The 14,489-nt window shown below is 36.0% G+C and overlaps 1 protein-coding gene across 1 annotated transcript in view; it reads left to right on the plus strand.

Annotated features, from left to right (window-relative positions):
* CFAP47 (cilia and flagella associated protein 47) overlaps positions 1 to 14,489 on the plus strand; it is a 545,441-nt gene that overhangs the window by 90,206 nt on the left and 440,746 nt on the right. The window contains exons 20-21 of the mRNA XM_045994745.1: positions 1,187 to 1,331; positions 6,031 to 6,125. Of these exons, the coding sequence (XP_045850701.1) occupies positions 1,187 to 1,331; positions 6,031 to 6,125 (240 nt within the window). The remainder of the gene's footprint in view (positions 1 to 1,186; positions 1,332 to 6,030; positions 6,126 to 14,489) is intronic.

Raw genomic sequence — 14,489 nt, forward strand, 5'->3', positions numbered from 1 at the left:
AAGATAGTTAAGATATATTCAATAAACATTCCTTACATATATTTAAGCGAGGCATCAGTGCTAAAGATATAAAAATGAATCAGGCCTAAGGTCCGCTAGGAGAGACAGATTTGTAAACAAATAAACAGACTTTATGGTGTTGTAATGGTAAGTAAATATAAGGAACAGAAGTAGTTCAGAGCACAGTGTCATAAAATATGGTTTATCTAACTGGGGGTTGAAGGATACATAATATTTTATCTAGCAATTATGAGTTAGAGGAATGCTTTCCAAATAGAAGGGACACACTAATAAAGACAGAGGAAAGTGAAGCATCAGGTATTGGTTGGAGAGGACAAGTCATACAGCTTGCTGAAGTGCGAAGTGAGTCGGGGAAGAGTGGAGCTTGGTGACGCAGGAGAAGGTCAAGATGAGCTTTATGAACCCTGCTGAGGAACTTGGACATTGTCCGGTAATTGGAGGAGAATCATCACATTTTAAGATAGGAAGTACAGGGGCGCCTGGGTGGCTCAGTGGGTTGGGCTTCTGCCTTCGGCTCAGGTCATGATCTCAGGGTCCTGGGATCGAGCCCCACATCGGGCTCTCTGCTCAGCAGGGAGCCTGCTTCCTCTTCTCTCTCTGCCTACTTGTGATCTCTCTGTCAAATAAATAAATAAAAATCTTAAAAAAAAAAGATAGGAAGTATAGATTTTCAGTTAGTTCAATTGTGACTTAGTTGTGGAGAGGAGAATTGGAGAAAGTACAAATCTAGAAATGACCTGAAAAGTGATGCATTATTTACTTCATACAATTACATTAGGGATAAGAGGTAAAGGAGGCAGAATAAAAGGGATTTGGTAACTGATTATGTATCAGAGTTAAGGGAGAGGAAGGAAAATGTGGCCAGTTTTTATAGAGGATAGTAGTTAATAATGCCCTTAATGAAAAATAACGATACATTTTTTTTCGAGGCATAATGACATATTATGTCCATTTTAGGTGTACCAAATAATGATTTCATATCTGTATGTATTGCAAAATGATCACCATAGTGAGTCTAGTTAACATCCGTTACCAAAGATAGTTATATTCTTTTTCTTGTGATGAGAACTTTAAGGTCTACTCTTTTAAAGTGTAATTTTGGTTCATATTATTTTTATAAAATATTACTCTGCTTTCTAATTCTTTTTCTCTTTTTAAATTTTAGGACGTATTTAACTTCAGTGGTACCTATGTTGGTGCTACTCAGATTATTCCATTTATAATAAAAAACAAAGGTATAACACGTGCCAGAGTGGAGTTTAATCTACAAGACTTCGAATATTTTTCTTTGGATTTTAAAGATAAAACAGGTATAGCTCTTATACTATAATAATATTCTTGTAAAACAGTTTTAAGTTGTTTTAAGGTATAATGTTAAAAAATAATATGTCAAGGACAATTGTTCTGATATATTTTTAATTACTCAGTGCATGGTTTTATTTCTAGAAATATATCAGTATTACTTTGGTAACGCATAACACATAACCAGGCTTGTTAGTTGATTTAATGTAGTTAGTTAGGAATGTTATGTATACGTAAAAAAAAAAAATGTATAAGTATATACTATAAATCAAAATGGAATTATTAATTGCTAATTTTAATTACCCAAGAGTTTCAGGTAAATGTCTTTGGAGAGTTCTCTCTGTATGTTTACTCATGTATTAAGTATCTTTATGTCACATTAAATTGAAAAGATAGGTACTTTGGGGTGCCTGGGTGGTTTAGTTGTTAAGCTTCTGCTTTTGCCTCAGGGCATGATCCCAGAGTCCTAGGGTTAAGCCCCACATCAGGCTCCTTGCTGGGCAGGAAGCCTGCTTCTCCCTCTCCCACTCCCCCTGCTTGTATTCCTGCTCTTGCTCTATCTCTCTCTGTCAAATAAATAAATAAAATATTAAAAAAAATAAAATAAGAGATAGGCACTTCTACAAGGACATTTTATTTGTTTACTCTAGGGGTTGACACCATGATGTTTGTGGACTAAATCTGGCCTGATATATGTTTTTATAAATAAAGTTTTATTAGAGTACAGACACATTTATTTGTGTATTGTTTATGGCTGCTTGCATACTATAATGGCAGAGTCGAATAGTTGTGGAAGAAACCATATGGCTTGCAAAGCCTACAGAATTTAGTATCTGGACCCTTACAGAAAAGGTTTGCCAACCGTTGGTTTGGTCCTTTCTTCTTTAGTAAATATTTGTTGAATACCAATTATAGGCTAGAGACTAGACTTTGAGTCTATAAGGACAATATCATATTTTACATGTTCTCAAGAAGTGAACGCAAGTATATCAGTCAGGATCTCAGAAATTCACAGATGACTTGCTCAAAGGGTTTAACTGAAGAGAGTTTAATGAAAGAATTATCTATGGAGCTGGGAGCTGGATTAAAAGAAATCAAGGAGGGATGGAAGCTGCTACTACCTCACACCTGAAGGAATAAGAGGAAGCAAGTTATTTCTGGAGCCCAATGATCAGTGAAACTTTGAAAGAGGGATCAACTGATAAGAGCTTTAGCCATGAAGGAATGCAGCCATTGCCAGAAGCGTAGCCTGCTCAATGAAGACAGGAGGGCAGAAATCCCTCCTACCTTCTGATAACATACTGGTGTCTCCCTGTGGCTGAATGAAGTCAGGGCAAGGGGGCCTAGCGGAACTGACCTATAGAAGTCAGGATAGAGCAGCAAAGAGAAAGGTGGCTGTGGAATCTAATGACCAACGAAGAGCACCTCTAACAGTAGGAGAGCTGGACAAAGAATCAGCTTATTACAAGAGAGCATGGCAGATGCTGTAAGACAACTGAGTACCTGGTGCTAAGGCAGCATATGTTAGGGAAAAGTAGTAATCAGCGTAAGGGAAGATTTCTTGGAGAAGTCCGTGCCTAATCTTCATCCAAGAAAAGGAGATACATGAAAGAATGCAAGTAAAGGCCTAGCAATGAGTCAAGGTGGTAAGTAGTTCAGGATGCCCAGAGTGTAGAGGGACAGGATGGGGAGGGCAAGTGAGATCCACGTCCCTAAGGATCTTTTCTGGGCTTTGATCCTGGAGGTTAGGCAGCACCATTAAAGGATGTATATCCAGGCAGTGGTGTGATCAGACTCACGTTTTGCTCATTTTTCTTTTGGAGCAAAGTTGAGGACAGGCTGGGGGAATGAGTAGGAATGGGAAGGACAAGACCAGAGAGAGGGAGGTCAGCTAGGGGTTGTGGCCATACAGATGAGAAGTGATCAAGTCTGAACACAGACAGTGATGCTGGAAATGGGAAGGAAGGGAGTACAAAGGTGCCGAGACATAAGAAATGCTCTGACTTGCTTATCAAGTGGACCTGGGTCTCAGGGAGGAGGAGCAAGGCTCAAATGTCTCCCAGGTTTTGATTATAAAAGGTAGGCAACTGGAGGTACAATTCACAGTTGAGGTGATAAAGGAGGAGGATCAGGTTTAGGTGAGTGTGGTATGTGAGGAGACTGCGTACTAGCCCAGGAATGATTACAGCAGGTGGCTGGAGATACGTATGAAGTTTCTATTCTTTCTTTTTTTTTTTTTCCGTAAGTCTGGATGCTGAAACTTTAGTTGCTTAACACTTTATTCTCACTGACTGCCTCATTTACTGTCATTGTACCTTGTTCATTGGATCGCAGACTCCTCTTGGTTATTCTGCACAGCTAGTCCACAAAGTGCATATGTTTTCACAATTCTGCCTTAACCCTAGCACAAACCTCCCTCCTAGACCACTGTATCATCTTTTCAAATGCTTCCCATGCTTCTAAGCTTTTCTCCTTGGACCTGTTCTGGAGAGTAGTCTTAAAGCCAGGATCTTATCACATCACTCCTCTGCTCAAAAAGTTTTGTTTGTTTCATGTTACCAATAGCGGTGGTTCTTAGCGGCAGGGCTGCTGACACAGTCTAGGAGGTACTTCCCTTGATCTTAATTATTATTAACAATTTGCAACAAAGTTTACACTTAAAATGTTCTGAAGATGTATCTTATTAAAAGTATTTTAACACATAAATACCCTTCTGTGACAAATTAGACCTGGTCTTTCTTGTGATCATTTCAAGATTATTGGATAGACGAGTTATTGGAGAGGCCATGTTGAGAGCCATTTGGGGATGACTCCATGTTGTCTTTCTAGTCCCCTTGCCCATTGCAGCCTCCAGTGGCTCTCCCCGCTGCAGCCAGATTATGTGCCACGTTTCCTTCTAATGGCGCTGGAATTCCCTTCTCCTAGAATGGTTCTTCCTCTTCTGTTCCTGGTGTCTGCGATCCCACCCCCTTTTATAAATTAGCTTAAACCTCATGAGTCCCCATGAGTCATTAGCCCCATACCCACCCTTGTCCGGTTGGTTGAAATTATTTTTTAATCTTTACTCACTTAGAGCATTGTGTAAATCTCATTTTAGTACTAACCATTTCTGTCTCATACCAAAGAGATCTGTGTACCGGTTTGGCTCCCCTGTTACACTGTTAGCTCCATGAGGTCAAGGACTGTGTATAATTTTTGGTTTTGTTTTTTTTTTTTAAAGGTTTTTTTTTTTTAAGATTTTATTTATTTGACAGAGATCACAAGGAGGCAGAGAGGCAGGCAGAGAGAGAGGAGGAAGCAAGCTCCCTGCTAAGCAGAAAGCCTGATGCGGGGCTCGATCCCAGGACCCTGGGATCATGACCTGAGCCAAAGGCAGAGGCTTTAACCCACTGAGCCACCCAGGCATCCCTAATTTTTGTTTTCTACTAGAGTTGTCCACGGTAGTGCTGTGTACATTACAAGCACTCAAGAAATATTTACTGAAGCTGTCCTGGATTATTTCATTGCACAGACTATGTGTTTACATATATTCCAAATATATTTGAGTATGTATCCATCTGTTTTTATTATATTTTCTATGTTCTAGATATATACCCATTCTAAGCAGGTTTTCTTTGCTGTATAACATGTGTATCTTTCCCCATACCACAAACGGCAGATGTTAGTATACTCTTAGTGAGGTTTTTTGGTTATTTAATGGTTTTTCATCAAGGTGACTGAAATTGATAAGGTTGAAAGAGGGTGCAATGAGTTATTCAAGTTCATTTCCACACATGGGTGATAGAAATTATCGTCATTCCTTGGATTAATCAGAAAATTTGGGGGAGAAAATAGGAATTTTAGAATTATTTGGATGAGGGTGGAGGTTCTTTTTATTTATTTATTTATTTATTTATTTATCTATTTATTTGACAGAGAGAGAGAGAGATCACAAGTAGGCAGAGAGAGAGGGGGAAACAGACTCTTTGCCAATCAGAGAGCCCAATACAGGGCTTGATCCCAGGACCCTGAGATCATGACCTGACCCAAAGGCAGAGGCTCAACCCCTGAGCCACTTGCACAACCCCGGAGATTCTACTATAATAAACATTTGATCTTTCAGGAACTTTTTCTAGAAGTTTATTTAAGTGGTTATAATTTTTGACCTTGACATTTACGTTATTATTTGACAATTTTTCTGTATCTTCACCTAATACTTTCATATCTGGAGTGATTGTATTTTGTCAATAAGTGACCTTGTATAAAATTGTGTTTATCTTCTGTGCGGCCTCTTGGAGGCGTCAGAGGAGATCTGGGTCTTCCCTTCTCTGTCTTTGCTGGAGAGGGAGTCTCCCACTTTTTTGGACCTAAGATTCAGTCCCTTACTTGACTTTGACCTTCATTACTTTCTACATTCTTCTGCATATGACTGTGATGCATATCCTTGAACTTTAGAGATTTAAAAAAAAAATGGGCTTACTGTCTGTTTTGCTGACTGAATATATGTTTGATACATGTCTGAATATCAGTTTTGGTGACTGGAACCTTGGTATTAAGAGTCTTTCTTTAACCAGCAGCAACCTTATGCAGCCCTCCACAGCAATTGCTTTTTGATCATAATAGACAGGTTTATGAGGCTTTTCAAAGTTTCATTTCCATATTTAACAGTGGTATTATCAATATGTGTCTGGCTTTTTAAAAAATAATATTTTTTTTAATGTTTTATAGGGGAATTCACAGACCCCGCGTTTCCTGACATATATTCTTTGGAGTTAGAGGAAGGGACATCTCTGGAATGTGGCATAGCATTTTCTCCCAAAGAAGTATGTTCGGCTTTCTATTATTCATATGATTGGAGAGTAGTGGTGTTAAGATAATCCTAACTCAGAAGCTATCAGAGATAACTTAAGGTCTTTTTGTAGTGAGTCTTTTTCTAACTTGTGAGCATGCCTGAGTATACCTTTTAATTCAGTAAAATGATTCCTAGAAGTGTCTGGCTCACGCTTGCAGAGTGTCTCGAGAGTTCTAAAGAACACACACAAGGAACCTGTAGTCTCATTTCTGCTCTCTAGAAAATTCAAGATATAACATGTTATGAAAGAAAGTTGATGCTAACTCAAAAATCACTTATATTTGAACCAGCATGTGCTTTTATACTTACATTTAAGTGGGATATGTTTAATGCTCTTGGAATCAATACCAGAAATTATCAAAGATGTACTCTGAGGATTTAAGACAGGTTGCTATGATACTGGTTCTTTTTATCGTGTTCCTTGATGTTTAGTAATTTTAAAACAACAAACAAACAAAATCAAAGAAAATGTCTTTCCTGAAATATGCCGAGGAGCAAGGGTTACCACTTGACAAAGCTTTGGGGGCCATTTCTCATATGTTTTACTTCTGAGATTTTGCAACATAAATGCCAAGGGAAGAGCTTCTTGCTACTCATGATGTGGAAAGTCATGTTGCTGCATCCTCCTAAACAGGAATCAAATTTCTCTATAACAATTGAAGGATAACATTCTTAGGTCAAAGCACTTCTTACAACTAGCATGATGCCTCGAACCCAATAGGTGTAGAACAGAATGAACTAAGTGAAACTAATTCATAACGTAATAAGAAAGTGTATTGAATGCCAGGTACTGTCTTTAATTATCCATTTTTAGTCATGTCACTGAAGTACAGTTTCCTGAGATTGAAATCTTATTTTAGGAACAATGATAGCTGTTAGTTAGCTTTCAGGAGGAAAAAATAAAGGAAATTTGGGGACATTTTTAGATTTAAGAAAATGCTGAAGAGTAATTTTGCTTTTTTAAGTATAGTACATTAGTTGGAATATGTTTTATGGGTTTTGTGCACATGTGATTCACGTGGAATGATGTAGTCTACAGAATTCACTCATGTCTGTTCCAGCTGTAGGCAAGCGTAGTGCATGAGTTAGCAAAAGTACTTTTCTGACATTAGAGAAAATGAAAATTCTCATCTTACATACAACCTTAAGTATACTCAGATGTATATTCTACTGTATTTAATTTCCATAGGTTTCATCTTCATTAATGAACAGTGATATTTAGAACCTTTTAATTTTATTTGTTTTTCTGGAAAAAAATTTAATTTATTTTTTTTTAATTGAAGTATAATTAACATACAGGGTTATATTAACTTCAGGTGTTACCATATAATGATTCAACAATTCTTTACATTACTCAGTGTTCATCACTATAAGTGTACTCTGAATCCCCATCATCTGTTTCACCCATCCCCACCCACCCCACATCCCCTCTGATAACCTTCTCTTCTCCAGATAGATACTTTTTAGCAAGGTTACTAGGAAGAGAGAGAGCATCTTTTCTTTTTTTGAAAATTATCTTGCAAATATTTTTCTTTGGCTTAATTTAGGCTATCAGATAATATCAGAGTACAAATATTTAGATTTTCCTTTTATCTTTTCAGCAAAAGGACTTTGAAGTGCATGAAATATCGTCAGTGTATTATTTCTAATTCGTCTTTCTAATTCAGACAAAAGGCATAATAAACAAGTGATTTGAGGAGATTCCGAAGATGTTTCTGTTTTTAATTTTTACAGTATTCTAATTTCTCAACTCTCATATACCCTGACCATTTGCAAGTTTTGTTACCATTAACTTAATATTTTAATCAAGTGTGTCAATGATAATCTCTTCCTGCTTATGAAGGTTTATTATTAAAGTTAAAATTAGTTTAGAAGAGCAGAAAAAAAAATAAGCAATAATTAAATCCTAATCCTTGACCATGACCTCTGGTTATATATGGGGTTCTCTCTGTTTTTCTTCCTCTCCCTCTCTATATTTCTATGCTTATTATATTACTATATCTATAATTGTAAAGAAGTAATACTTTATGAATTATTTTTCACCCACATTTTTATTCAGTGTATCAATTAAAATGATAACTTTTTGTGTTTTCAATTAAGTATTCTAAATACGCTTTAATTTTTGAAGGATGATCGATCCTATTATTTAATGCCTATATCATGTTTATGGTCCCTTAACTAATCCTTCTTACTATGCACTTAAGATTCTTCCAGGGGCACCTGGGTGGCTCAGTGGGTTAAGCCGCTGCCTTTGGCTCAGGTCATGATCTCAGGATCCTGGGATCGAGTCCCACATCAGACTCTCTGCTCGGCGGAGAGCCTGCTTCCCTTTTCCTCTCTCTCTGCCTGCCTCTCTTGTGATTTCTCTCTGTCAAATAAATGGATAAAATCTTAAAAAAAAAAAAGATTCTTCCATTTTGGGGGCTTTATAAATGATGCTGTAGAAAACATTCTTGTACATAAATGTTTGCTTTCATATTATTTATTTTCATTATGTCTTTCTAGAAAGAATAGTTGGATCATACTCTATGTACTTGTTTTAGGCTGTTGATATGAGTTGCCAAATTTCTCTGTAAAGAGGGTAATACCAGGGGCACCTATGGGGCTCTGTCGGTTAGGTGTCTGCCTTCTGCTCAGGTCATGATCCCGAGGTCCTGGGGACCCACCCTGCATTGGGCTCCCTGCTCAGCAAGGAGACTGCTTCTCCTACTCCCACTGCCCCTGCTTGTGCACTCTCTTTCTCTCAAATAAATAAATAAAATCTTTAAAAAAAAAAAGGTTATACCAATTATATTAAATGCCAATACCAGTGTAAAATGTTGCTTATAGTGTTTGTACAACTAGGTTGCATCACTTATATATGCATGCATATATAATATTCTGCCAATCCAATAGGTGAAAGATCATTTCAAATTTCATGTCTTGGATTCTTGTATAACAAACTACCCTACAACAGTAGTGATTTAGTTGCTAACAATTTGGCCTGGTTGGTACTGTTAAAATTCCTTTAACCCTCTGGTAAGAGAAGTGGCCTCTGCTGTTTTCTTTTTACAATATTATTGACCAGTTTTCCGTTTTATTTTTCCTGATAAACTTTGGAATCATTTTCTCAAGTTTATAGCTATAAATTCTGTGGGGATTTTTATTTGTGTTGCATTACACTAAGGAAAAATTATGAGGAAGTGATTTCTGTCTAAAATTCAGCTTCCTATTCAGAAATAAGAAAAGGCTTTTATTTTATTAATTATTTTTAAAAGATTTATTTGTTTGAGAGAGGGGGCAGGAGCGGGGGGGGGGCACAGGGAGAGACTCTTCAAGCCTGTCTCGGGGCTAAATCAGGACCCATGAGATCATGACCTGAGCTGAAACTGAGTTAGATGCTCAGTGGATTGAGCCACCCAGGCACCCCAGGCCTTTCATTTTATTAAAGTATTTTATGCTATTCAGCAAAATTTTGGAATATTTTGAAGTTATTTTTCTGTGATCTTTTTTGCTGTGTAAATGTTTGTGTTTTATGTATTTTTTCTCTTAAATTTTGAAAATAATGTTGGTGAAATATATATAAAACTGTCTATCTTGGGGTGCCTGGGTGGCTCAGTTAAGTATCTGACTCTTGATCTCAGCTCAGGTATTGATCTCAGAGGTTGAGTTCAAGGCCTGCATTGGGCTCCATTTTGGGCATGGGGCCAACCTAAGAAAGCAGAACAAAACATGGGTGTCTGGGTCTCTCAGTTGTTAAGCATCTGCCTTCAGCTCAGGTCATGATCCCAGGGTCCTGGGATCGAGCCCCGAATCGGGCTCCCTGCTCAGCAAGAGGCCTGCTTCTCCCTCTTCCAATCCCTCTGCTTGTATTTCCTCTATCACTATACCTCTCTCTGTCAAATAAACAAAATCTTTTCTTTTTTTTAAGATTTTATTTATTTATTTGACAGAGAGAGATCACAAGTAGGTGGAGAGGCGGTCAGAGAGAGAGAGAGAGAGAGAGAGAGAGAGTGAGGGGAGGAAACAGGCTCCCTGCTGAGCAGAGAGCCCAACGTGGGCTCGATCCCAGGACCCTGGGAACATGACCCGAGCCGAAGGCAGAGGCATTAACCCACTGAGCCACCCAGGCACCCCAAATAAACAAAATCTTAAAACAAAACTGTCCATCTCACTTTAAATTTCAGTTATTTTAAATTTTCCTTCAATTTTAGATTTTTCAAGAATATTGTAATAGACTACAAATACTGTTATTTGTCTCTTCCAATTAGATAATTATAATTTTTACCTATTTTTCTTACATTTCATTGGTTAGAATTTCCAGAACAAGGTCACATTATTTTCTTGGCTTATCTGATTCCTAGTTTTCTGTGAAGTAACATAATGTTTTAAGCTCATGTTGGGAAATAATCTTTCTAGTACTAATTTAACACAAATTTTTTTTTTTAATTTAACACAAATTTTAATCTAAAATAGATGTAGACTTTTTTATTTAGTCACATATCTTTATGCCATCAATCGTATTATTATTCCAAGGGGGAAAATGGTTTGATATATAATTCAACATTATATTTGTAGCATTAGTATATTTTTGGCACCTATCAGGTGATCAGTAAGTATCCATTCAATAAGTAAATTAAAATGCAGCACATAGACCTGCACATTCATTTTTAAGTACTTACTCTATTTTTTTCTTTTGGATACTTAGAATTGAAATTAATGAGAGGGTATGTACATTTTAATTATTAGCACATATATACACATTGCCACCATAAAACTGGTATCAATTTATATTTCCATTGATAATCGTCATTTCACAAATATTTACTGAGCACCTACTAGCTACCCTGCATTCTTCTGGACCTTGAGGTTATAGTAGAAATCTTACAACCTAGAGTGGTAACACGCTGTCTCTTCTTCACATCTTCTTCATATTGAGTATCATCATTTGCCAGTGTAAACCACACGTGTGACCAAAGTCCAATGTATCTGGTCTTTTTTTTTTGGTCACTTTTGCTTATTGGTGTCATATCTAAGCTATTACATAACCCAAATCATAAAGATTTATGTTTGCTTCTAAGAGTTTTATAACATTACCTCTTAGGTTTAGTTCTGTGACTCATTTTGAGTTATTTTTGTGTGTGCTATAAGATAAGAATCTAGTTTCATCCTTTTGCATGGAATGTCCATTTGTTCCAGGAGAATTTATTGAAAACATTTTTTTTATCCCATTAAACTGCCTTAGCACCCTTAATCTAAAATCAGTTTACCATAAATATAAGTGGTTATCTCTGGAGTTTTGTTTCTATTCCATTGATCTAGATGTCTTTCCTTATGTTAATAACACAATGTCTTGATTAGTATAGTATATTTTGTAGTAATTTTTGAAATTGGAAAATATGAGTCCAGCAGTTTTGTTCTTCAGTGATATTTTTGGCTAATTTGTGTCCCATGCACTTCCATATGAATGTTAGGATTACCTTGCCAACTACTGCAAAAAAAAATCCAGCTGGGATTTTTATAAGGATTGTGAAGAATGTCTAAATCAATTTGGAGAGTGTTGCCATCTTAACAATGTTAAATCTTCTAATCCATGAACGTGAGATGTTTATGCATTTATTTAGGTTTTAATTTCTTTCCACAATGTTTTGTAGTTTTCAGTATGCAAAGTTCCCACTTCTTCATTAATTTTATGTCTAATATATTTTTAAATTTTTTTTTAAGATTTTATTTATTTATTTGTCAGAGAGAGAGAAAGAGAGCTAGCACAGGCAGGCAGAGTGGCAGCAGAGGCAGAGGGAGAAGCAGGCTCCCCACCGAGCAAGGAGCCTGATGTGGGACTCGATCCCAGAATGCTGGGATCATGACCTGAGCCAAAGGCAGCCGCTCAACCAACTGAGCCACCCAGGCGTCCCATTATGTCTAATATTTTTAATGCTATTGTAAATGAGATTGTTTTCTTAATCTCATTTGCAAATTGTTCATGTTAAGTATATAGAAAAGCAACTGATTTTAGACATTGGTCTAGTATTTTGTAACCTTGTTGAACTTATTCATAGTTCTAATAGTTTCTTAGTAGATTCCTTAGAATTCCCTATAAAAATATGCTTTCTGGAAATAGAGAAAATTTTATTTCTCTATTTCCAATCTGGATGCCTTTTGTATTTTTTACTCCCTGATTTCCAGAATCTCCAGTACGATGTGGTTTAGAGGTGGTAAGAGCAAACATCTTAACTTCTTCCTGGTATTAGGAGGAAAGTATCCCTCTTTCATCTTTAAATATGATGTTGGCAATTTTTTTTTTCCGTTCCTTTTTTCAGGTTGAGGAAGTTCTCTTCTATTCCTGTTGAGTATTTTGATCACAAAAGAAATTTGGATTTTGTCAGAAATTTTTGGCTTCTGTTTTGGTGATCTTGATTTGTCCTCTATTAATGTGGTGCATTATATTGATTGATTTCTATATGTTAAACCAGCCTTACATTCCTGGAATAAATCCTGCTTGATTATTATACCTGGAGTATAATCCTTTTTATCTATTGCTGCATTCAGTTTCCTAAGTATTTCCTTGAGGGATTTTGCATCCATGTTCATCAGGAATATTAATCTGTAGTTTCCTTCCTTCAACTGTCTTTGTTTGGTTTTCATATCAGGGTAATATTGATTTCTTAGAATGAGTTGAGAAGTGTTCTCTCCTCTTCTGTTTTTTGAAAAAAATTTGTGAAGGATTGTATTGTAAATCTGCTTTAATTTAGTGATAGATTTCACCACTGAAGTCATCTGTTCCTGGGCTTTCCTTTGTCATGTTTATCTTAAATTACTAATTCAATCTATTTGCTTGTTATAGATTTATATAAATTTTTTATTTTTAAAATTATGGTAAGTCTTTTAATTAAAATTATATAGTACTCAGAATTTATAAGGTACTCACATATCTAATATCAGTTTATTTCCACATGAATCCAATAAGACAGTCATTGAAACTTCAGATTTTTCCCTTTTCCAGTCATAGAAGCCAATGCACAGCAAGGCTAAGTGACTTTTCAAGGCTACCTGCTGCGGAGCTGTAGAGCTTGAATAAAACAATGTTATGTCCTTATCCTCCTGACCCACTGGACCTTCATGATACCATGTTAGGAATCCAAACATGATGAATAGTACATATTCTTTTAGCCTATGGACACAAAACGTTCGTATGTATTCTTTGGGTTTATTAACTTTTTCCCTAGTCATTAGCACTCAAAATCTTCAATTTCATAAAGTTACCCTTATCAGAATGTCAATTACTATTTTCATATAGTCTCTTTCATTTACCATTTTCCATATTCATAGGAAGAAATTTGCAGTCATAATTTCTTTTGGGATTAAGTTTATTTGGGGGATAATTTCTAGATGCTTAACTAATTATATATACAAGGGTAAATATAGAAGCAAATAAAATAAAAACCTATAATACAATGGAAAAAAAGAAAAGAAATTGACACTTGTCAGGACTTTATAGAATATCAGGAAATGTTATCTTGACTTAAATATATATTTGTAAAACACAAAAAATTAAGTCCTTGTCATTGGAAGTGGCATGATTATATTATTTGATACAAAATATCTGTCATCCCAATTGTTAGTTATGAGTAGTATTTCTTTGTCAGGTCAAATTATGGGCAGACTTTCAAAATACTTTTTGCATATATTCCTGCTTTGTCAGGTCAAATTATGGGCAGACTTTCAAAATACTTTTTGCATATATTCCTCTTTGTCAAATTCTTCCAGAACAAAAGGAGGGGTTCTCAAGTTTCTCATTCTTCAGTTCTTTATTAGTGTTGCCTGTTAGATTTCATGAGTTTCCTCTGACTTATGGTCCACTTTGGATTGAACCCATTGGATGTTGGTTTCATTCCCTATTGTTAATTCTGAAATGACGTGATATTCTTCTTGTACTTATGTTTTCTCTCCTGGGAACTTTCTATTTTGCTGTAATCATTTCTCTGGCTTCCCTTCAGAAAACTAGGGACAATGGGTCTCCCCTACTTTCCCTCCCTCCTTTTGTCTATATCTTAATAGTTTTCTTTAATAGTTCTTTGAGGCAAGTTTCCCTGGTTCTGTTTTTATTGATATATAATTGACAGATAACATTTATTAGTTTCAGGTGTACAACATAATGATTTGATGTATGTATATATTATAAAATGATTACCACAATGGGTTTAGTTAACATGTATCACCACATATAATTACAGTTTTTTTCTTATGATGAGAACTTTTAAGATCTACTATCTTAGCAACTTTGAAGTATAACAATATGGTATTATTAACTGTAGTCACCATGTTGTACATTATATCCCCAGGACTTATAACTGGA

The sequence above is a fragment of the Meles meles genome, chromosome X (genome assembly GCF_922984935.1).
Source record: "Meles meles chromosome X, mMelMel3.1 paternal haplotype, whole genome shotgun sequence".
NCBI lineage: Eukaryota > Metazoa > Chordata > Mammalia > Carnivora > Mustelidae > Meles > Meles meles.